The sequence below is a fragment of the Gossypium arboreum genome, chromosome 10 (genome assembly GCF_025698485.1).
Source record: "Gossypium arboreum isolate Shixiya-1 chromosome 10, ASM2569848v2, whole genome shotgun sequence".
Lineage (NCBI taxonomy): Eukaryota > Viridiplantae > Streptophyta > Magnoliopsida > Malvales > Malvaceae > Gossypium > Gossypium arboreum.
This window is the reverse complement of record NC_069079.1, coordinates 35,527,647-35,552,425: the sequence shown is the minus strand read 5'-3', so window position 1 is coordinate 35,552,425 and position 24,779 is coordinate 35,527,647. Positions and strand designations below refer to the sequence as shown.

Below are 24,779 nucleotides of genomic sequence, written 5' to 3'. Positions count from 1 at the left end.
GAAGTATAATGTAAAATTACTAGACAGTAATAAGACAAAACTAAAAGTGGTTCCACTTTAGGTTTTATTACTACAACGTTAACTTCCTCATTTCTCTCCCTCGCCGCCTTCTTTTCCTTCTTCACTTCACTCTCTCCTGGTACTTTCTCTATCCATCCTTTCTTAATTTCTTCATAGATTCTTATGCTCTTCTTCATACGTACTTTTATACGTATATAACTTAATATAGGTACTATTTGGAGAAGAAGGAAACATGGTTTTTATTTCTTTTCTTTTACTTTTTTTTTTTTGTTGTTGTTGTTGTTTTCTTCTATTTCTTTTTTGTACCTTGCTTGTTTAGTTTCTTCTTTCACCTTGTTGGGTTGTTAATTTAGGTTGGAGTACTTTTTTTCCTTTGAAAGCTGTTTGTACTTTCATGATCATTTCTTACTTCCAATGTATGTGGATGCATCATGTATCATGTATGTGAATGTGTTGATGCATGCATGCATGTTGACATGATTTTTGTTTCTTACATGATAGCTGAATCACAAATTTAAGGATGGTAGAGGGTTTCTTTGAATTTTTCAGATTGTTAAGCTTTTCTTTGGAGATATTGCTTTACTGCTCTATTGTTTTTTTTCCTTTTCTGGGTTTTTGTTTCTTCAATTTCTGCAAAACAAGTTGCTTCCATTTTGTTCTGTTTTTGGTAAATTATTCACTGAATGCTTAAATTTGTTTCTACTTCTCAATTGTTTATCTTGTAGTTGATTTGAAATTCAATTGAGCTTACAAACATTGCAGTCATCAAATTTTTTTCTTTAATGAACATAGCAAATGGTTTCTGAAATTTGAAGAATTTAGTCACCTGTTACAGAAAATTTGGAAAATCTGTTAAACAAGTTCTTTTTAATTTCACAAAATTCAAGCACAAAAAATGCATTTTTGAAAATAGTTGGATTTCTAGGCTTCAGATATGGTAGCTTTATATACAATTTGCCTTAGTTATCTACACAACCATTGATTTCTTGTACACATTTAATGGCTTCTGTTTGATCAGAACCACTTATTTAATGTTGAAAGATTTAACATAAGCCCATTTTTTAATCAGCATGAAGGTGAACCATGGAGGAATTTTCTTTGGCACATTGCTTTTTGGTACTATGATTGTTGTATGGCTTATGAACAAATACTGATGGATGTTAATCCAGATAGTAAACTACATTGTGCTCCAAAAGCTGCAGTTGAAAAGGAAAAGCTGACTCCCTTCGATAGCTTGGATGGGAAGAGTTCAAGGTGCATGAATAATGATAACATGGAGGGTTTGTTGCAAAAGCAAAAGGCTCCCAAGACTTCCGAAGATATCGAGGTTGATATAATTGGATGTACAAACAATAATGACATCAGAACGGTTAAAATTGAGGACCCGGATGTGACTGAGTGTTCCAGCTCATTTGCCGACACCACGTCTGATGCCGAGAAATGTTCTGGATTGAGTGATGCTGAAGTTGAATCCCAGTTCCTTGGTGATGCTGCTTTTGGATCTGCTTACGAACCGTTTAGTAGCGTGTTTCATATGAGGTGTGCTTTTAATCATTATAAACACACACATATATACACATTTTTGAGCATTTGAATATAAAAAGTCTAGTGCAATAGCCGTAGTTGTCTTGTCTCGAAGCATATAATCAATATAGTTGTCTGTTCAAAACAATAGGGGTTTCCTGTTTTCAGTTCTTTCCATCCATATCTTTATGGGTCGAAACATTACATGATACTCGTCAATCTTTGACTTTGCCATGCAAGCAGACATGTCGCAATCTTATATTATTGCTGTTTCATACATGCCCTTTAGGAAGAAGAGGCTGACAAGTCATTGGAGGAGCTTCATTCGGCCTCTCATGTGGCGCTGCAAATGGGCAGAACTCAGAATCAAACAAATTGAGTCTCAAGCAATAAAATACAGCAGAGAAATATCTTCATATGAGCAGAGCAAGTTCTCCAGAATCGACCAATCTGCACTAGAAGGTTTTGGTTCAAAGTCATTGCCATTTTGTAGTCAGTATAACCGTAGAAAGGCCATAAAGCGGAGGAGACGAAAGAGAATAGAAGAAACAACTGATATAGCATCGTACATGTCATGTCATAACTTATTTTCATATTTCGGTATGAGCTTATTCTTTGTTCTTTATCATTGTGGTTTAAGTGTTTTTCTCATCATTCCTTAACCCCAATGCTCAAGTATGATTTGCTCGTTAATATATTTCAGAAAACAGGAAAACCATTCCGGATGGTGCTTACATTGCTGATGATTTTCCCAACACAGGTAATATCATTTTCCCTTTCACTGAATCAATTTCCTAAATGTTAACTTCATTCATAACTATTCATTTTGCAATAAACTATTGCCATGGATCCTGGGAAATCAAATGGCTCCATCATATAAAAATAGGCTGATAGGCTGAAATATGTGATCATATATGTTGATTGTCAAACGGAATTAATAATAGTCAGCATTTCGAAGAATACGTTTTCATAGATTTCAGTTTCTCTTAGTTTTGACTATGAAGTTGTCTTTGGCAATTGGTGCAGCCAATATGGACCAAGATACAGAGCGCAATGATAAATTCGACGTTAATAATGATCAATTGCTTTTCGAGTTCAGAGATGGAAATAATTCCTTGGAGCAAGTCCTTAGGAAGATTGAAATTGTGCATGCTAAGGTTCAAAAACTCAGGAGTCAACTTGATCAGGTGATGTCCAAAAATGCTTCGAAGTTTTCTTCCTCTGAGAATTTGAGCCTCCTTGCTGCTTGTGATGCTCAAACCAGCTCCGCTCCTAGCCCTACATTTTCGGCTGGAAATGGAGACACAATATCTGTTGGACCTGCGTGTAACACAACTCAGCAGATTTCCGAATATGTTGGAGATTTGGTTATGCCTGCAAGTGCTGTTTCAAGTTATGGAGAGGCTTTCCATGTCCCAGATATAATCGAAAGCACAGTTGGATTATTGTCATCTGCTGAAGTTACCTGCCATCAGCCGCAACTCGTAGACTCGTGCGAAGATGTAAGCTTAACTGATCTGCATTTTCTTTCCCCTGGATATATGAGGATTTGTTCATTACGATACTATGTATTTTGCAGATTGTGGAAAATGTTCTGATACAGAACGAAGGAAATGCTGGAGACAAACAAGTTTTAATGACAACAAACAGTCGGTCTATAAAGCAACAGCATCAAACTGAGAAAGTCGAAGAAGTAGAGAGCACCAATCCTTCCCGCATTCTGACATCAGAACCTAATCATGCAACCAAAAACGTGGTGTCTCAGGAGCAAACAACTCTGAGACAATGCCTAGCTGCAGACATCTGTTTCCCTAAGAGCAAACGAAAGCGAGGGGAACGTAAAGCTGGTTCAGGTGGTTGGAGCAGGAAACAGTCAGGTGAGCCTGATAATAGCCAATGACTTCATTTTTGGAATTCTGATGGTTCACTAAGCTTAGTAGGCTCAACACTCTTTTTGCTAACCAATCACTAAGAGCACTCAATAGGCACTGTAACTAGAACTCCTTGATTTTATGGATCCACTAAGTTGTAGTTTCTGATAAACTAGCTTCAACCAACAGTGTTCATGGGGTCAAAATTCTAATCTACAGTTTAGTGATCATGGTTTGTTGACACTGTGAGCTACCTCTCCATCTCAAATTTGCAATGAACTTTGATCTGATTAAATGACTGAAGTCAGTTCCTCTTATTTGCTTCAATCTGTTTAATGGCTGTAGCAAATGAGCTCAATTACTCACTGTAGTTGAAAATTATTGTAAACCTAACCATGTCCGAGTATGTATTAAAAATGAAGAGTCGGAATATTATCATCTATAAATCTGAAGAATGAAAAACTTAGAAGGGTGTAAGATTTATCAATAATATCTAATTTTTGTTAACAAATAATAATATTAGATTGACATTTTCACTTTATTAAGCTCAGTAAAGCTTCCCAAGACTACTAACTTTTTTCTTCCATGGTGGGGGTGGTCTTAGTAGAAAACGATTTGAAAGGCGGGTCTACAAATATTGTAGAAAAAAGAAAAGCAAAAGATGAGTGAGAGTTGAATCTTTTGACCCTGTAAAAAAGAAATTTTGTCAGTCTTATGGAAAGATCATATCATATCATATCCCCCTCTACACATAAATGAAAAATGCTTTCCATTTCTCTTTTATGGGTATCAACTCAATGTGATAATGGAAATATATATAATTGAAACCAGTAACTACTCCACTCCACTCCATCATGTAAAGCTCTCCTTTGTGCCTTGATTTAATCAAAACTTTAATATTAAAATTTTATAATTTTATGGCCACCTCCACATCAAATTTTGACTTCAACATTAATCTATTACATTATTCTTCTTTGGAACATAATAGATCAATTTTGCATGAGAAAATGATAGATAAATTAATGGAGTTTGATAAAGAAAGATGTAGAAAGAGAATGTGTAATTAATCCAGACATCCCCAATCATAATGTCTCCCTTTTGCAGCAGCTTTTGGAGTTTCTGATATAACACCACCCACATTTGAATCATGATGCCATGGCCGTCCATTCTAACATTAATCTATATCTTATTCACAAAGTATAATTAATAATATAATACCTATATACTACTTACCAAAAAAGAACAAAGCCCACCATTTTGGTGGATTTTAGGCATATAAAAATTTATCTCAATTTTAAAGCTCATACTTTTACAATATTACAATATATACTCCATTAAAGACTGCTATGAAAAGGCTACAAAGTCAAATTCATACCAACACTATAAAAGCAGTAGTAAGGAAAAATACATGTTTAAATTTGAGGGATAATGTAGTTGAAAATAGTACTTATGAATCTCAAAAATAAATCATAGAGTGAACATGATAAATAAATAATAATAAAAGTCTAATTCATGATTTATTATTTTGTCTATAAATATCCATTTTAATTATTTTTATTATATTCAAATTTGATTTTTTATTTTTATAATATTAATAGTAGGTCGGTTAATTAGAACTTAAAATAATAAAATTGGGATATTTAATCATTGTTTATGTACAAGAAATATGGAAAGGAAACAACAAAATTATTGGTCTTCAACTTGGAAAATAGTTGATCTCAATTTGCTAAAATTCATAGTTAGGTTGAAATATGAAACCTAACCAAAAAGAGTTGATTTATGTTTTCTGGTAACAAAGGCCATGCATGCATGTCTTCAACTAAAACAATCTCACTTGCTGTAATTATACTAACCTTTGCATCAAAACATGATTATACTGAATGCTCCCTTCCTTTATAATTATGATTTACTTTACAACCCACTTTTGGATTAATATGAAATTGTTTTATCTGTGATCCGATAAAATTAAAAAAAAGTTATATGAAAATAGTTTAAATTAAATTATTAATTTTTGAGAGGATCAAAATATAAGTATTCCATTTTGTTAAAAGGTTAAAAATGATTAAAGTATACCATTTACTGACTTTAGATCGTAAAATGTTTTCAAATGTAAAGGATCAAAAGAATAATATTTCAATATTATAAATTAGAACACATGTAATCATAAAGAATTTAAAATTAAGAGCTCCTTTATACGTAAATATACAATGTTCGTCTTAAAATTCGATCACAATCCAAACTTTAACTTGATATGACGTGGGTCAAAATGTCATATTAGTCCTTGTACTTATGCAGGATTTCAGATTTAGTCCTTATACTTTAAAGGTTAAAAAATTCAATCATCCTACTGTTCTAATTTAGAATTTTTAATTCAATCATTATATATATTAGTAATTTCTGTCAAATTTGTTAATTTAATATATTTATTTTTGTCAATACATCTATTGTCATAATGTTAATTTGACAAATTTTGACGAAAAATATTAAAAATACAGGGAGCACAAATTTTACAAGGTTGTAAAGTGACATGAAGGGGTAATAGAGTAATTGCATTAAAAAGTAGTCACAATGAAACTTTGCCTTTAAAAATTGAGATTCTCTCTCTTAAGAAAAAGAGAAAGAAATCAGTTGAAATCATGGCTGCCAAATGAAAAGCAAAGAGTGTTCGTAATAAAGAAAAGAAAAGAAGGGCACATCACATTGCCAACTCTCCCATGCCTTTCAGACTCATCCCTTCAACTTGAAGGCCAAAAAGCCTTTATTTTATTTTTTTGTATTTTTCACCTCTTTCTCTTTCTCTTTCTCTTTCAACACACAGATGAAAATTCCCTGTTTTCTCATCTTTGCTCACCTCTTTCATTCATCGCTCTTCACCTTGCTTTGTTCATGCAAGATCCTAAGAACTCTCACACAAGGTAAACCTTTTTCTCTCTTTCTTTTTTCCTTTTCTGCATGTAATCCGAATGCTTCTACATTGCTCGGATCAATTCAAACATTTCTCATGAATTATCACCTGTTTTAGTATCGATTGTCTGTTTTTGCTGTGAACAATGTTGCTCATAGAATAGATAGGAATGGTGTTGACAATTCTACCCAAATTGAATTGATTTTGAAAACTTGTTGAGATCAGCTCGGCAAGTTTGCATACAAGGGTGTTAGTTAAAATGCCCCTGATTTTCATGCAGTTTTGATTTGAGTAAGAAATGTTCAAAATCTGCAGACTCAGCAGTTTTCTTTTGCACATTTGTCCACTAAGTGCTTTGCTTAGTGGGCCTATATCTTTACTTGATTTGATCCAATAAGCTAAGTTAAGTCAATGGTTTGAGCCTTATGGCTTGTGTAAGAAATTCCAATCCAATCTTGCCTACCTGAAATCCATTATGTAATATTTATACTAAATCATGCGACACTAGGTATGATATTAATTATCATTAAAAAAAAAAAAAGGTAAATTAATTTTTTTTCACTTATTTAATTGGTGACGTCAACTCAGGAGATATTTATACAGTAAGTGTAGATATAGATAGTAAATTTGTAACTAAAGAACAGCATAGACCCTTAATACCAAAAAGAAAGTACATAAACCCTGATCAGAAAGTATGCATTTGATCGTCCAAAAATCGTTGCTAAGATCATTTCCAATTTATTTTTTACAAAAAATAAAAAAAATAAAAGTTGCAATCTGAAAATATAAGAAGATATATTGTCCTAGAGGGTGTCTTGTTCAAGTAACAATTCTAATGTATATTGAGATTGTCCTAATTTTGATCTAACACCTATAATCTCTCTTAACCCTAATTAAGAAACTGTCGAGATTTTATCTTTATAGGATCTGATCATATATGTTTTATTTGATATAATATCTAAAATTATTCATAACTCTTTCCCAACTCATAAATAATAAGAAAATAATGCGCTTCAGTATACTTAAACTTATGTCCTCTTGCATAAACAACAATACCCATGCCAATTGAGCTAAGAATAAATATATATATTCAAAAACTTTTTTTAAGTTTGGCTGACATTAACAGGGTCTTCGAGGTCATATTCCATACTGATATCTGAATATCTACGGAGCATGGTTACTTCAAAAAGGAAAAAAAAATTGAAGCAACATTATTTTAATATATATATATGTCTATATATATGTATAGTGAATATGAAAGTATCCAAAAAGAAGCATGAATTTAACTTTTCCTTTGATATACGTAGTAGTAAGTATAAAGTTGACTGTGGTTTTGATATTGGCTTTTTTACGATTTTGGCGTTTTGGTCTTCATCCTCAACAGTTTTTCCAAAAAAAGTCTTGCTCAAGATTTGATGCTATAGTTTTGCTTGATTTTCCATAGGAAGCCTTGGTATCAAAGAGCAATGGAGAGGGCCACCGTATGGAAAACTGTTTCGAAGACGGCCGGAATCCCTACTACAAATGCTACAACATTGTGGAAAACCATTTCAAGACCAACTGAAATCCCCATGGCGAATGCAACATTTTGGAAAGCGATTCCCAAGTCCACCGAAATCCCTTCAACTCATCCCAATAGATCGGAGAAGCTACGGAAATGTACTTCCCTAAGGGTTGCCACTACGTTTACTCGAGTTTGTCTATGTGCACCAATCTCTTCCTACAACGAGGTATTTCGTGCCGATGTTCCCCCTAGAAGAAGCAACACTTACCCTAGGTCAAAGGCCTTTCCCCTGGCGCAAGAAAGGGTAATACCAAGCGCGAGACTTAGCACGGAAGGAAGAAGAGTTTTCCGTGGTAAATCATTGACGGACGATGTATTGATGAGGAGATTTGTTGTGGAAGAAGAAGCAATGATGCAAGTTAGGAGGAGGAATCAAATGGAGGTTATAAGGAAGAGAAGTTTGATGAGAAGGAAGATGCTTGGCCCTAGTCCTCTTAGTAGAATGGTAAAAGCTAATGAAGATGATGATTTTTAACCTTCTTTCTTTCTTTTTAATATTACCCATATTTTATCTCTAGTTTTCTTTTATTTAATTTTCATTTGTCTGTACTTTCGATTGTGTACTTTTTTTAAATGCTGGGATGCCAATTCAAATTTGGATCTTGCTTTTAACCATCTATTAGTTTTTTCAATTTTTTAAATTTCCAAGTGTTTATTATTATCGCAAAAAAAAAAAAAAAATCAAGTAAAATATCTATTTTAAATATCTATTGAAAAGTAAAAAGAATTATTTAAATAATATTTGAATTTATAATATAATATTTTAAAATTAATATAAATTATTTGTAACTTTTAATTTGGATAAATAAATCATATTTTAAATATTAAAATTACATAAACATAATCTTTCCAAATAATTATACATTTGATATAAATTTAAAAAGAAAATAATTATACATACAATAAAAAGATTGCAAAAGACAAATAGACTCCATGTTTGGAATTTAAAGTGAATTGTATACATTCACGTTAAAATTGGCTTTTTAAAAGCTAAAACATTTAAATCTTGTTTTTTATGTAGCATAAATATTTTAACGTACAAATATAATTATGTATAGATCAAATGTGATATTTAATAAAACTCTTTCAAAATTTGAACTCAGTCCAAATGTATAAGGAAGAAATCAATTTTCACTCATTTCAATTACTTCCTAGCAGTAGAAAAGCCACTTTTAAAAATCAATTTAAAGATAAAAATTGATTGATTAGCATTATTTTTATTATAAAAAAGGGGCTCAAAAGTAATACTTAATAGATACCTAAATACTAAAAACCTTAAATTGGTAGACTTTGCTAAAGTAAGTTTTATGTTTTTTTTCAAACTACATAAGTTGGAATTTTTTTATAAAAAATATACTTAGATGAATATCCTACAATAATCTTTTATCTATTTTCAGATCCCCAATGAACACTTCTTCACCTTTAATGAATTCAATAATTGTTTCAGTTTTCATTGTATGGTATTTGTTTCACATTTCTAGTCATAATTTGATATTGAAATCCAATAGTAATAGTTTCATTCATATTTTGTTTAAAATGATGAATTCCTAAATTGGAATTAAAAATAAAAATAAAAATTAGATATTTGTATGAGAATAAATTATAACCATGTTTTAAATATATATATATATATATATATATATATGAAAATAATGTAATATCATATATAATTAAACGAAGTTGATTGTTTAATTTCAAGAACATTGTTTGTGACTTGGTTATTTGGATTCTCAAGAAAGAAAGAAAAAAAACTTTAGTTAAAATTAAAGAATAGAACTGTTAAAGAAAGCACAAAGAGTTACTTGAATTAGTCAAACTAGTTTAAGGGCGTTCTTAATATATTAGCCATTTAGAAACATTAATTAAAGGCTTTCCAGAAAAACATCAATTAAATATTATATGATTATAAAATTAAAACTATTATTGAATTCAGACTTACACTTCATTTAGAGAAAAGGGACATGGGCGTTAGATGGAGCATAATTCACCCCATGAATATCTTACTCTTTGTGGGGACGAGACTTGGTCAAATTGCAAGTAATGTTATTCAGGTGGACTGGAGTGGTAACAACCCTAGAAACATCAAGTTTCTTAGAGTTTAAGTGGCCACCAATCTTTGGCAACTATTAATTGTTGGTTGTGTCATCCAAAAGAATGATGGTGTAAGGCAATGAGTGGCCTTTCGATATGAGAGAATTTGATAGGACATTCGAGGAGCGGTTGCCTTTACGAGGGTCAAGAGATCAAAGATATTCTTAATGAGCATATGGGAGCTATCTAGCAGAGGTTGGGTTTTGAAACCCAATTTGATGATCAAATACGTTTCAAAGGAACAATCCATGCATTTAGAAGTACAGGAGTAAGATGATAAACTTTTGTGGAGTCGAGGCTGAGGGTGGTTGTATGTATCAACAACCTCTACCCACTTTACACGAACAAATTGCACCTTGGGGAAAGTATTCAAAGGTAATCAAAATAATGATAATGGGTTTATGGAATTAGGCCTTTTAATGGATACTCAAAGAAAGGACAATGAAGATAGAACTCATTTTGAGTAGAGGGAAGTATCTCCTATTTTAAATAATCCTATGAACGAAGAAGGTTCCCGACGGAAGATTAAGGTTGATATTGCTATTGAAAGCAACAGAAGAAAGGAGACTAGGTCTAATCATTTAGTTCTAACAAAGAACTTTAACCTACCTTCAAGGTTATGTGAAACTGTTAAATGCTGGCCAGCATTGCAGCAGCAAGGTCTTTTGGTGCATAAGCATGCAACTGAAACTTTTGTTATAAGCAAACTAGTCTAGTTCAGTTGTAATTTGTTTTGTTGATGTATAAAAGCTAGTTAGATGATTTGTTTATGAGAAAAATAAATAGAATAAAATAAATAAAAAATAAAGAACACATAAATTTTACGTGGAAACCCTTTCGGAAAAAAAACCACGGGCAGAGGAGAAGAAAATTCACTATGTCGAAAAATTTTTACTCAAATACAAGAGGAATAGACTATGTCTATTTATAGGCTTGCAAAGCCATATTCTAGTAGGATTGAAACACCTTATCCTAATCAATATAAAATAGATGGAGTTTAATAAGGTTTAAAACCTTATTCTAAAATAAAATAAAAGAAGTCTAGTTCTATATGGATTTTACTTTTATTTTATTTTCCATCGTATTTTATTTAAATAAGAATTTGGGTCACTTAATTCTAACAATCTCCACCTTGACACAAATTCTCAATGAACAAGTTCTTCATCGCGAACTTTCAATAAACAAGTTCTTCACCTCTTCCAAAAAACCCTTAAGGGTTTAACTTCAACAATGAACACCAACCAAGTCTAAGCAATGCTCAAACTTGGTTATAGGAAGTGACTTAGTCATCATATCTGCAGGATTTTCATGAGTGCTAATTTTGCTCACAACAATATCACCACGAGCAATAATATCACGAACAAAATGATACCGAATATCAATGTGTTTTGTTCTCTCATGAAACATTTGATCTTTTGTAAGAAAGATGGCACTGATCGTCACAAAATCTTGTGCTGATTTGAAGGTCTTCATTGAGTTCACTAAATAGTCCCTTCAACCAAATAGCTTCTTTACAAGCCTCAAGAATCGCCATGTACTCAGCTTCGATGGTAGACAAAGCGATCGTAGTTTGCAAAGTGGCTTTCCAACTAATTGCACAACCTCCGATTGTAAAGACGTAACTGTGAGAGATCTTCTTCTATCAAGGTCTCCAGCAAAATCAGCATCAACATACCCTATAACTCCATCTTTAGTTCTTCCAAACGTAAGCAAACATTAGTAGTGCCTCGTAAGTATCTTAAAATCCATCGAAGCGCTTTCGGTGTTCTTTACCGAGATTCGCCATGTATCGCTAAGCGCGACCGATCGTGATATGATAAATCGGACGTGAACAAACCATAGCATACATGAGAGATCCCTCTGCACTAGAGTATGGAACATGTGACATGTACTCAATCTCATTATCGATTGAGGAGATAAGGCCGATGAAAGTCCGAAATGGGCGCTAAAGGAGTACTAACAGCTTAGCACTCTGCATATTGAACTCGCAAAGAACTTTCTCAATGTACCCTTCCGACTTAGGTACAATTTACTTGCTTTTCTATCTCTAAGAATCTCCATACCAAGTATCTTCTTTGCTGGTCCTAAATCTTTCATCTCAAATTCTTCACTTAGTTGGGCTTTAACCTTTCTTATCTCTCTTTTATCTTTTATCGCTATCAACATGTCATCAACATAAAGAAGTAGATACACAAAAGAACCATCATCGTTTTTCTTAAAATAGACACAATCATCAAAACTACTTCTTTTGAAATCATGAGAAGTCATAAAGGAATCAAACCTCTTGTACCCTTGTCTTGGTGATTGTTTCAAACCGTAAAGGGACTTTTTCAGCAAGCAAACATAGTCCTCTTTTTCGAGACTATAAAACCCTCCGGTTGTTGCATGTAAATATCTTCCTCAAGTTCTCCATGCAAAATGCGTTTTACATCTAACGCTCAAGCTCCAAATCATGCATGGCAACAATACCAAGCAAAGCTCGAATCGAACTATGCTTAACAACCGGAGAGAACACATCTGTGAAGTCCACTCCTGGAATTTGACTGTAACCCTTTGCAACAAGCCTTGCTTTATATCTGGGTTCTTCAACTCCTGGAGTCCTTCTTTCTTTTTAAACACCCATTTACAACGAACAGCCTTTTTACCTTTAGGAAGTTTTACAAGATCCCATGTTCTGCTTTTTGTGGAGTGATTCCATCTCCTCTTGCATAGCAAACATCCACTTTTCGAGTCTTCACGACTAATCGCCTCGAATAATTAAATGGCTCTTGATTCGCATCTATATCTTCACCACATTTAAAGCATAAGCAACTAGATCAACCTCGGCATACTTCTTTGGAGGTTTAATTTCTCTTCTTGTCCTGTTTTTGGCGATAGAGTATTGCGGTGAAGAAGCAACTCTATTCTCAATTTTGTCTTGGCTTGAGGAGTTGATTCAGATTAATCGATGCTCCACCGCTTTTGGTTTTCTTTATTGGAAGAGTCTTTAAGAGATAAGTTAGGTAGCATAGCGTTTCATCAAAAACAACATCTCGCTAATCACAACTTTTCTATTTTCGGACACCATAACTTATAGCCTTTTACACCACTTTATAACCAAGAAAACACATTTAATGGATCTCGGTTCCAATTTTCCATTATCAACATGAGCATACGCAGGACACCCAAAAATCTTTAAATCGAATAATTAGCGGGATTACGGACCATACCTCTTGTGGAGTCTTTTTCTCAATGGCAACGGATGGAGATCGGTTGATCAAAAACATGCATGAGAGGTCGTCGCTTAAAATGACTTCGTAAGTTGGCATTTGACAACATACATCGAACCTTCTCCATGATCGTTCTGTTCATTCGCTCGCAACGCCGCTTTCTTTGTGGAGTATGACGAATCGTCAAGTGTCTCATGATCCTTCCGACTTGCACAATCTATTAAACTCATCGAGCGAACTCTAAGCCATTGTGCATGCGGAGGTATTTTATCTGCTTTTCCGTCTGTTTTTCAATCATAATTTTCCAAGACTTAAATGTGGAAAACACATCGCTTTTCGCTTCGGAAGAACGCCCAAACTTTTCGGAAAAATCATCAATAAAGGTTAGCATATAATTAGCTCCACCTCTCGAAGGCACTCGGACGGCCCCACGATCGAATGGATATACTCCAACGTTTCCTTCGTGTTATGGATTCCTCTAGTGAATCGAACTCTCTTTGCTTCCCAAAACACAAGTGCTCAGAAATTCGGTTTGCAAATTCCTTGCCCATTAAGAAGTCCTCTTTGCTTAATTTCGCCATGCCATTCTCACTCATATGCCCTAGGCGCATATGCCAAAGTTTAGTAATATCATCATCGACAAGGAAGAGGAAGCGACAATTGCATCACCGATATGATAGAACCTCATAAAACATATAACTTGGCAATCTTTCTTTGCCCTTTCATCACAACAAGGGACCCTTTGGAAATCTTTAAAACCCCACTTTCAGCTGTGTATCTGTACCCTTTTGAATCAAGAGTACTCAACGAAATTAAATTTCTTTTCAATTCTGGAACATGCCGCACGTCACTAAGTGTTCTGACAACTCCATCAAACATCTTAACTTTAATTGTTCCAACACTGCGATTTTACATGAAGCATTATTTCCCATCAAAACAACACCTTGAGATCATCGTTTCATAAGTTGTAAACCAATCCCGATTGGGACTCATGTGGAAGGTGCAGCTGAATCAAGTATCCACTCCTCGCTTACTTTAGAATCATTGACTGAAGCAACTAGAAGTTCACCATCGCTGTAGTCTTCTACAACATCAGCTTCACCGAATTTTTCTGGTTGTTTTCCCTTTTGATTCGCAGCCTCCCTTTTAATCTTATTTTGTAGCTTATAGCACTCAGATTTAATGTGCCCTTTCTTCTTACAGAAGTTACAAGTTTTACCTCTGTTTGAAGACTTCGATCTACCCTTAGATTTACCACGAGGATTCCGTTCTCGTGTTCTACCACGATCATCATCAACATCCGGTCTTGTCTCCCACGAACAATGAGACCCTCTCCCGAGAGTTGGGTTTAACCACAAGATGCTTCATCTTATCATACGAGGTTAAAGAATCATAAACCTCATTAAGCGTGAGAGACTCATGCTATATAAAATCGTGTCTCTAAAGGTTGAATAAGACGGGGCAACGAACAAAGTAGAATCAACCCTAGATCTTCCTTATCATCTTGAACTTCCATGGCCTCCAAGTTTGAGAGAATTTCTTTAAACACTGTTAAGTGTTCGTGTATGACGCACCTTCCTCCAAACGATGAGCATAAAGACGCCGCTTCATATGCAACTTGCTTGTTAGAGTTTTCGACATACATATTTGTTCTAGCCTCTTCCATAATGCAATGGCGGTTTTCTCTTTCATCACATCCCGCAAAATTTCGTTGGACAAATGCGAGATGTAATTGTGTTAATGCCTTTCGATCCTTACGCTTCTTCTCTTCATCTGTTAATGTCGAAGGCATCTTATCTATCCTAGCGTGGCATCCTCTAGATCCATCGTGCAAGAAGCGCTTGCATCTTAATTTGCCACAACGCAAATCGGTGTTGCGATCCAACAATGAATTTCATACTTCAAAGACGCCATTACCGTGATCGAGATGAATAACCCGGAAGCTCGATACCAATTTGAGAAAAATAAATAGAATAAAATAAATAAAAATAAAGAACACATAAATTTTACGTGGAAACCCTTTCGAAAAAAAACCACCAGGCAGAGGAGAAGAAAATTCACTATGTCGAAAAATTTTTACTCAAATACAAGAGGAATAGACTATGTCTATTTATAGGCTTGCAAAGCCATATTCTAGTAGGATTGAAACACCTTATTCTAATCAATATAAAATAGATGGAGTTTAATAAGGTTTAAAAACCTTATTCTAAAATAAAATAAAAGAAGTCTAGTTCTATATGGATTTTACTTTTATTTTATTTTCCATCGTATTTTATTTAAATAAGAATTTGGGTCACTTAATTCTAACAGTTTATGTTTAGATATTGATTTGGCTGATAAGTCGGCATGTTTATGTGCACAAGTAATGTTTTGTATGTTTCAATGTTGTTAGTGGAAGTTGTTGTGTATCTGGTAATGTTTAAAGTTTAAAAGTTACAATTTCTTTGAAATGGATGATAAGAATAATATTTTTAGCTTCTTCTTTTTTTAGTTTCTCATTTTTTTTTGTTCTTTGTCCTTTGTTGCTATTAACCTCAACAAATGCTCTTTTTAAATCGATTCATTATTGTTTGAATATTTTGTTTATTGTTTGAATTGACTCATTGTGGTTTAAATTGATTCTTTTTGTATTAACTCGATTCAAAAACCTAACAAATGGTAGCAAGAGCTTATCATCTTTGAAGACTTTTTTTTTATTAAGAAAGAAAGAAAGAGAATTTGTTTTGTTGTTGTTCTAAAACATAAAATTTTCACCACCAACACTACCTGTTTTTGCTAGTGAAAACTATCATGTATGGGTAGTGAATATGAAGAAAAATTTGCAGGTTCATGATTTGTGGGATGTGGTTGAGACAGATAGAGAGTCACCTCCATTGAGAGTTAATCCTACCATAGCTCAAATTAGACAACATAGTGATGACTATGCTAAGAAATACAAGGCAATGTCTTGCTTACAAAATGGAGTCTCTGATGTGGTCTTCACCAGAATTATGGCCTGTGACACTCCTAAACAAGCTTGGGAAAAGGTGAAGGAAGAGTTTCAGGGATATAATAAAACAATGCAACAATAGTTGATCAATTTGAGGAGAGACTTTGAGAATTTAAAGATGAAAAAGTCTAAATCAATCAAGTAGTACTTTGATAGGATAATGGCCACAGTCAACAATATCAGATTGCTTGGAGAAGAATTTAGTGACAGAAGGATTGTTGAAAAAGTAATCACAACCCTTTCAGAGAAGTATGAGTTTCATTGTCAGAGTTGATAAATGCCCTTTATGCACAAGAGCAAAAAAGAGCTAATAGATTGGAGGAGCATCCTGAATGAGCTTTTTAGGCTAAAAACAAGGAAGGCTCAAGCTCAATATATAAAAGAAATAAACCATGGTAAAAAAAGAAGGGGAGACCAAAAAGAGATGTTGGAAAAAAGTTCCCACCATGCACTCATCGTAAAAAGTCCACACACTTGGAAAGAGATTGTCGGTTTAGGCTTAATATCTAGTGTAGAAGTTGTAAACAACTAGGCTATATGGAGAAAGTTTACAAGAACAAAGGAAGGTCATGGCAATAGTAGAATCAAGGTCAAGCTCAAGCTACTGATGACAATCAAGCTCAGGAGGAACATGTCTTTATTGCATCCTGTTTTGCAACTTCCAACAGGGTAAAAAATGATTGGTTAATTAACAGTAGTTGCACACATCATATGAAATCAGATGAAAGAATGTTCAGATAGATTGATACCAATTTTGTTTCAAAAGTCAAGATTGAGAATGAGAAATTCTTTAAAGCCAATGGAAAAAGGAAAGGTTATGATCAACACTCTCTTAGGTACTAAAAGAATCTCAAATCTATTTTTTGTACCTGAAATTGACCAAAACTTACTTAGTGTTGGTCAGCTGGAAGAGAAAGATTATTCTCTTATTTTCAAAAAATAAAACATGTATGATTATGGACTCATCTGGTCAAGAGTTAGTAATAGTGGCCATGGTTGATTGATGTTTTGTCCTAGATCTAAATTAGTTAAATTTGAAGGTTGGCTTAGTTGATGAATCATTTTTATGACACAAAAGACTAAGGCATGTTAACTACGAATCTCATAGTTTGCTGCGCAAGTTAGATCTGGTTGCAAACATGTCTAAAGTTAGTGATAAAAGTACAATTTGTGAGATCCGTCAACTTAGGAAGCAGGTCTGATTGCTATTTCCATTTAACAAAGGATGGAGAGCTTATGATAAGCTTCAATTGGTCCATAATGATGTTTGTGGACCTATGAAGACTTTCTTCCTAAGTGATAGCAGGTATTGTGTTCTATTTATTAATGATTGTACAAGGTTCTGTTAGGTGCATTTTTTAAAGTAAAATTTAGAAGTAGTTGATTTCTTCTGGAAGTTTAAAGCTATGGTTGGCTAGACAATGGCACTAAATACATATCAGAAAAGTTTTAAAGAATGTGTGAAGAGGCAGGCATCCAACATCAATTGACCAACATCTATACACCCTAACAGAATGGTGTTTGTGAGAGGAAAAATAGAACAATGATGGATATGGCTAGATGCTTGTTATTTGAGAGTGAATTGCCAAACAATTTTTGGGCTGAGGCAATGAATACCTTAGTGTATTTGCTCAACAGATTGCCAACTAATTTAGTAAAAGGCAATACACCTTTTGAAGCTTAGTTTGGACACAAACCATCTGTTTCACACTTGAAAGTGTTTGATTTTATTTTTTATGCACTTGTACCAGCTAAGAAGAGAAGTAAGTTGGAGAGAAAGCTAATGCCTGAAATTTTTATTGGCTATAGCAACACAAAGAAAGGGTACAGGGTCTTTGATCCTTCCACCAAAAAGTTATTATGAGTACGGATGTAAAGTTCAATGAGAGCAGTGGATGGAAATGGGATGGTATTGATGCCAATTTTCTTGAATAAGATCAACAAGAAGGAGACCTACAACTAGATAAAGATGAAGTTCAAAATGATGAAAGATTTGATGACCCACTTGTTTGAGGTACAAGGCATATCACTGGCATTTATCAAAGATGTGATTTGGCCATTTTAGAACCTTCAATTTTTGATGAAACTGCCAAAGATGTTTGTTGGAAAGAAGCTATGGAAGCAAAATTGAATATGATCTATAAAAATAATACATGGGAACTGGTTGATAGATCAATTCATAAAAGAGTCATTGGTGTGAAATTGGTATTCAGGACAAAGTACAATGTTGATGGGTCTCTAAATAAGCACAAAGCAATATTAACTGTGAAGGGCTTCAGCCAACAACATAGAGTTGATTTTTTAGAAACCTTTGCACCAGTTGCTAGGCTAGATACCATAAGGCTCTTATTTTCTTTAGTAGCTCAAAGGTAATGGAAAATATATCAGTTAGATTTAAAAGTTTCTTTTTTGAATGGTTTTCTCAATGAGGAGATTTTTGTTGAATAACTAGAAGGGTTTAATGTGGCTGGAGAGGAAATCAAAGTTTAAAAACTTAAATAAGGCATTGAATGGCCTAAAATAGGCTCTAAGAGCCTATTATTACGAAATTGATGCTAATTTGTCTAAGCTTGGGTTTGAAAAGAGCATTTGTGAGCCAACTCTTTATGTAAAGAAGTCTGAAAATAAAACTTTGCTAATTGTGTCACTGTATGTAGGTGATTTGCTTATGGCTGGTAGCAGAAAAGAGTTAATTGATGAGTTCAAGAAACAAATGCAAGTTGTATTCGAAATGTTTGACTTAGGGGAGATGACCTACTTTCTTAGCATGGAATTAATCTAGACTCAACATGCCATTTTTATAAGAGAACAAGCATTTTCCTTGAATATTTTGAGCATGTTCTGTATGAAAAATTGTAAACCAGCTAGCACTCTAATGGCACAAGGTGAGAAGCTTTCTGGCAAAGGTGATTATGAGAAAGTGGATGAAAAGGGGTATAAAAGCCTTATTTGACAGCATCGAGGCCTAAAATTATGTTTGCAGTCAACCTTCTATTAAGGTTTATGAATTCTTTTATTATAGCTCACTTTAAAGCAGCTAAGAGGGTCCTAAGATATGTCAAAGGAACTCTTAGTTATGGGGTAAAATTATGAAATCTGAAGAGCTCAAGCTGGTTGAATATTTAGACAGTGACTAGGCTGGTTCAGTTGATGATATAAAGAGTACTTCAGGGTTTTTTCACTCTAGGCTCATGAGTTTTTTGTTGGAGGTCGAAAAAGTTACTAATAGTGGCATAATCAACAACTGAAGCGTAGTACATTACAGTTGCTGTAGTTGTTAATCAAGCTAATTGGATAAGAAAACTTTTGAATGATTTGAACTTGAGACAAAGGGAAGCAATAGAAATCAAGGTTGATAATAAGTCTGTTGTTGCAATTGCAAAGAATTCAGTGTTTCATGGCAAAACAAAGACATTTCAAAATTAAATTTCACTTTGTATGGGAAGATGAACAATCAAATGAAGTCAATCTGATTCATTGCAATTTAGAAGATTAGTTTGTTGATATTTTAGCTAAGCTCGTTGGATCTACCAGGTCCGAGAGTTTGAGAAAGAATATTGGTGTCTGCTGTATAGATACTAAGGAGAAGTGTTGAATGTTGGCCAACATTGCAGCAACAAGGTCTTTTGGTGCACAACCATACAGCTAAAACTTTTGCTATAAGCAAACTAGTTTAGTTTAGTTGTAATTAGTTTTGTTGATGTATAAAGGCTAGTTAAATGATTTGTTGATGTTTAGGTATTTATTTGTCTAATAAGTTAGCGTGTTTATGTGTACAAGTAATGTTTTGTACATTTTAATGTTGTTAGTGGAAGTTATTATGTATTTGGTAACGTTTGAAACTTAAAAGTTACAATTCCTTTGGAATGGATGATAAGAATAATTTTTAGCTTCTTTTTTCAGTTTCTCATTTTTTCTTTATTCTTTGTCCTTTGTTGTTGATAACCTCAACAAATACTCTTTTTAAATCGATTCATTATTGTTTGAATCTATTTTTTATTGTTTGAATCGATTCATTGTGGTTTAAATAGATTCTTTTTGGATTAACTTGATTTAAAAACCCATAGAACCAATATGTGGACTCAATTCCACAGTATAAGGCTATACAAATTGAAGATTATGATGACTTTAATATTCTACTCCTTAAAATGAACACACATACACAATATAATACATATGAGTAGATTCTTAAAAAGCAACATGAATAACTTGAAAAGTTGTTGATGAAGTTTTCAAGTATATAGCTTCCCCAAAGCTAGTATTTTCAATCTAAAGCCTTTAGAGAAGCATGGGTGCAATTAGTGATAAGATTTATTGGGTTACCAAATATGGAGATTTGTTTCACTAATGCAAGGTTGGAGCTTGAAGATGATACCTAAAAAGCTAAGTCAAGTTGAATGGGTGCTTATAGTGCATAAATGAGAGAAAACATGAAGGTGGATTTAAACCTTGAGATGTTTACAAATGCTATAATTATTGAAAAGGATAATAGAGAGGAGTATGTGGTTGAATTTGCGTTGTTTATTGAAAGTAAATCAATCAATAATCTACCAAACTTAATTGATTTAGATATTACCATAACTACAAATCATGATGATATCCAAGTGTTGGATAGGTTGAATGGAATTCCCTTTCTTGAACTTGAAGAAGTTATTGAATCTGATAATAGCTCAAGAGGACTATCATTGAAGGACTTTGCTAAGAAAGGCCCTTGAGAGGAGGAGCAATTTAGGAATTGTATGAACATTTTCAAAATAAAAGGCGTAAGTTCAAGCATGATGATAAGGTAGATTCCAATAGGGATATGAATATTTGATGGAGAAATTTGTCTGTAAGTGTTACAGTAAATGAGGAAAATGAAAATGAAGATAGATGTGCTTGTAAAGATGAAGGTATAAATATCTTAGCAGTAGAACAAAGGGAGATTTTGAATAAAGAATAGAATAGAAAGGTGGGAGCAAACGCTAGTGCTAAAATAAGGAATTACTGAGGTGAAAGCAAAGATGAACATAATGACAATTGCAAAGGAAAGTAAAAGGCATGAAAGCAGAAATAAGATAGAAGAAGATGAAAAAAACATGGTAGAATTGATATCCTAATCTCATTCGAAGAGAATGATACATTTTTTTGGATATTAATCGAAATTTGTAGGTTCTTACTATTGCTAATAAGGATGAGAATACTTAAGTTGATTTGAATGTTGATGATTATGTACGCTTACCTAATGTTAATCATGCTCTTCTTAATTCTCTAAGTTTGTTTATGCATGTGTTAATTAATGTTAGGGGTAACCTTATAAATGACGATACTAGCATAGGTAACTTAGAGCGTAGTGGTGTTAGAGGTTATGTTAATCTAATGGGTTTGTTTCTAAATAGGGAGGGTAAAGATATGGTTAACTCTACTATTGATGACACTATTGAACATGGATTCAGATAGGCTATCCCTGATCGACCTCTTGATTAGTAATGATTGTTTTAAGCTAGAATGTTAGGAGTTAGCATTATATCAATGCCAATAGTTGACCCAAAGATTTAATGTTTATTGTTGTTTTCTTATGAAAAAAAAACATTAGAGCGGAGAAATGTAAGAGTTTAGCTACTAAGTGGGATTTTAATCATTTTGTCTTGTCAAATTATGTTAGGAAAAGTGTTGGTATTATTTTTTTATAGGAAAAAAAGATATGTATTGTGAAGTTATTTATAATGATAAAAAGATTTATTCTTGTATATTGTAACACCCTTTACCCGACTCATTAATAGATACAGAGAAAGAATGTCATATTAAAATTTTTAGTTTCAATCTCTAACCTGTTCACTTTTCTAACATTATATGGACTCCAAAAGATATTAAATCTCATTCTAAAATTTTATATTAGTTTTATATTATTAAAACTTTTATTAGAGAATCCTAAATCTTTTTCCAGAGTATTTTTAGGCAAATTTATAATTTTAAGAACAAAGATATTGATACCTAATTCATAGTATCGAAACCTATACAAGATTACTAATCATTTTAGCTTTGAAGTATTCATGTATCAAAACTTTAAAACACATGTATGAGAACTATATTTAAACATTTTCATTAGCCTATACACAAACCAATGTAAGATTTCTTTGCATTATCTTGATAATTTATGGATTAAGATATTAAATTTATTACACATATTAATCTTTAAATATACGCGTCTAAATAGAACAAGTTCAAATATTTCTCTACAAAAGAATGTTTTGTTGATTTGAATTTCGAATACAACATAGATATTGTTGTTGTTTAAATGAAATGCAAATAATTATATTGGAACAATGGCCAAATACTAAATACTTTTAGATTCAGATAAATGAATTTGAATATTTAGAAAATCACAAATAACCAAAACTGGTCATTAGCTTTTTTACAATAATAAAAAAAAATTATATACCAAATAGGTATGTCAGCTAGATTATATACCAAAATGGTAGTAGTGAAGGGTGGTGCATAGGTAGCACCACCCTAAGTTCTAATAGCCGAATTTAAAAAATATATATTTTTATAAGACTTGGCATATAGATAGGTGGCACCAAAGAAATATGGGTTTCAGTTTTAGTATATACTTGTGTAGATATATCTGATAGGCGGCACCGGTGAAGTAGATTTGGGGGGTCCTTTTAATGGTTTCGGGTGAAGAAGAGAAGTAGTTTAACAAAAAAAAAAAAGATAGCAGAAGAGAAGAAAAAAGGGAGGGAGAAGAAAGAAAGAAAGAATGGAGAAGAAAAAGAAGGATTATGATGAGGATAAATTATTTTATTAGTATTGTGTAGTTTGTTTATTGTTATTTTTATGTTGTTTTTAATTTATTTTAATTTATTTTGTTAGTAACTATTATAAATTGCTTGTTTAGTTTAATGTCGATGAAGATTTGTTAGGTTATGAATGTTAAGTTTTATGAAATATTAATTTATTTTAAAGTAATTTTGTTAGTAATTTTTGTGATTAGGTTAATTCTTTGTTTGGTCTAATGTTTATGGTGATCTATTAGGTTATAAATGTAATGTTTTAATATTTTTTAATTTATTTTAAAGTTATTTTGTTAGTAACTATTATAAAATTATTGTTAGTTAGTGATGACACTAGAGGAAAATAGATAGCTACTAAAATTGAAAAAAAATTATTTTCTTTCATAGATATTGGTAGAAATGATAATAAATCTTACACTACCTGATGAGATAATAAATTCAGCACAAAGAGAGAAAGCTGATTAGATGATGAGAGAATTGCAAGATTATAGAATGAAACCAAAAAAAGACATCGTTCAACACCTTATTACCGTAAATCAAAGGATGAAAGAAGTGTTATGAAGGGCCATGAACTGGTTAGAAAGAATAAAGTGTAATAATACTTGACCCTTAGAGGGACATTAATAAAATGAGAGCTTCAAATCATTTTAGACCAACTTTGGAAGACATTGGTACTATTAGAATATAGTTATATACTTCGTGAAGTTTATAATCTCTTATAGAGCAAAGAAAGTAGTGAGACAAAGTGTAGGTACGCGAAAGTTGACTGGGAAGCAAAATGTCTTTGACATGCCATGGATGGATAAATTAGTTGTAAGGAAATTACCAAGAGAATTTATAAATTCAATACCCGTTATAAAGAATGAAGAGGAAGAAGATCCTGAGGAATTTCCAAATTGGATTGTAGAAGATGAATTTGAAGAGAATTCAGAATTTAATATAGAGAATTTCCTAGAGGAAGATACAGAATCAGAGATGGAAGAAAACGTAAAAATGAGTCTAAATGGTTAAATGTAAAGATAAAGTAAACGTTAGAAAGTAGAGAATGTGATAAAATGAGTAAATATAGTTGTACATGTACGAAATGAGATCTGAAAAAGTCTGAGCTTATGAATAAAATGTTTTGCATATTGATACAATGTTGATTTTTTTTTCATTAAATTTTTTATTTAAGTAATTTTTTTGCTGTTCGAAATTGTATTGAAAATTTTTATTTCTTTTTAAACAGATTTAGTGTTGAAGATGGATAATCAAGTTTTTTTTATGCATTTATTTTAATAAAGTAATTTTGAGAACAACAGTTGGATGTATATTTTGAATGTCGCCAATAAATAGCAATGAGATTTAATAGAAATGTCTCGTTTAATGATATGAAGGAAATGATTAGTGTAAAAATTGTTAGACATTGTGAGGGAAGGATCTCGAAACTTTTCTACAAGTTTCCAATTTCGACATATCCCATCAAATTCACTAAGATGAAACTTGTAGACGATGAAGATGTAGAGACAATGGTCGCTCTTTACTGTGGGAATCAGAATGACCAAAATGCACCGATTCAGTTATTTGATGACTTTGTAGGTGTGGAGCTAACTGAAGATTTAACTCCATTAGGTGAAGAACATGGAGCTCAAGAACAGGGTATGGTGGTTTCAATATCGTACGTTGATAGCCAATCAACTATACGCAGGATCGACATCGATCTTAATGCTGCATCCGAGAGTGATGTGGTTGGTGGTGATGGATATGATAGTAGTGATCCTTCTGATCACATTGTTGATAGTGATAGTCATCCCAATATGGACAATGTCCCAGATGATATTGATGACATA

The 24,779-nt window shown here is 32.9% G+C and overlaps 2 protein-coding genes across 6 annotated transcripts; both read left to right on the top strand.

Annotated features, from left to right (window-relative positions):
* On the top strand, positions 1-3,743 carry LOC108487264 (uncharacterized). 5 transcript variants are annotated; one of them, XM_017791562.2, is made up of 6 exons: positions 1-139; positions 1,091-1,560; positions 1,835-2,145; positions 2,249-2,305; positions 2,572-3,047; positions 3,125-3,743. In XM_017791562.2, exons 2-6 carry the CDS (start codon positions 1,154-1,156, stop codon positions 3,443-3,445), a joined length of 1,572 nt encoding a protein of 523 aa, XP_017647051.1. In that variant the 5' UTR covers positions 1-139; positions 1,091-1,153; the 3' UTR covers positions 3,446-3,743. The 5 variants fall into 5 exon arrangements, with proteins under 5 accessions (XP_017647051.1, XP_052875742.1, XP_052875741.1 ...); XM_053019782.1 differs by having other exon boundaries at positions 3-139; positions 1,224-1,560; XM_053019781.1 differs by having other exon boundaries at positions 3-139; positions 1,195-1,560.
* Positions 3,744-6,028: 2,285 nt separating this feature from the next.
* On the top strand, positions 6,029-8,526 carry LOC108488548 (uncharacterized). Its single transcript, XM_017792829.2, has 2 exons — positions 6,029-6,331; positions 7,766-8,526. Exons 1-2 carry the CDS (start codon positions 6,303-6,305, stop codon positions 8,358-8,360), a joined length of 624 nt encoding a protein of 207 aa, XP_017648318.1. The 5' UTR covers positions 6,029-6,302; the 3' UTR covers positions 8,361-8,526.
* The last annotated feature ends 16,253 nt before the right edge of the window (positions 8,527-24,779 follow it).

Bases quoted from the DNA above. Each gene is read 5' to 3' on its own strand.
- LOC108487264 (XM_017791562.2), top strand. From the start codon at position 1,154: ATGGCTTATGAACAAATACTGATGGATGTTAATCCAGATAGTAAACTA. The intron at 2,146-2,248 runs GTATGAGCTTAT...AATATATTTCAG, and splicing joins TAACTTATTTTCATATTTCG to AAAACAGGAAAACCATTCCG. The intron at 3,048-3,124 runs GTAAGCTTAACT...TGTATTTTGCAG, and splicing joins TCGTAGACTCGTGCGAAGAT to ATTGTGGAAAATGTTCTGAT.
- LOC108488548 (XM_017792829.2), top strand. From the start codon at position 6,303: ATGCAAGATCCTAAGAACTCTCACACAAG. The intron at 6,332-7,765 runs GTAAACCTTTTT...GATTTTCCATAG, and splicing joins CCTAAGAACTCTCACACAAG to GAAGCCTTGGTATCAAAGAG.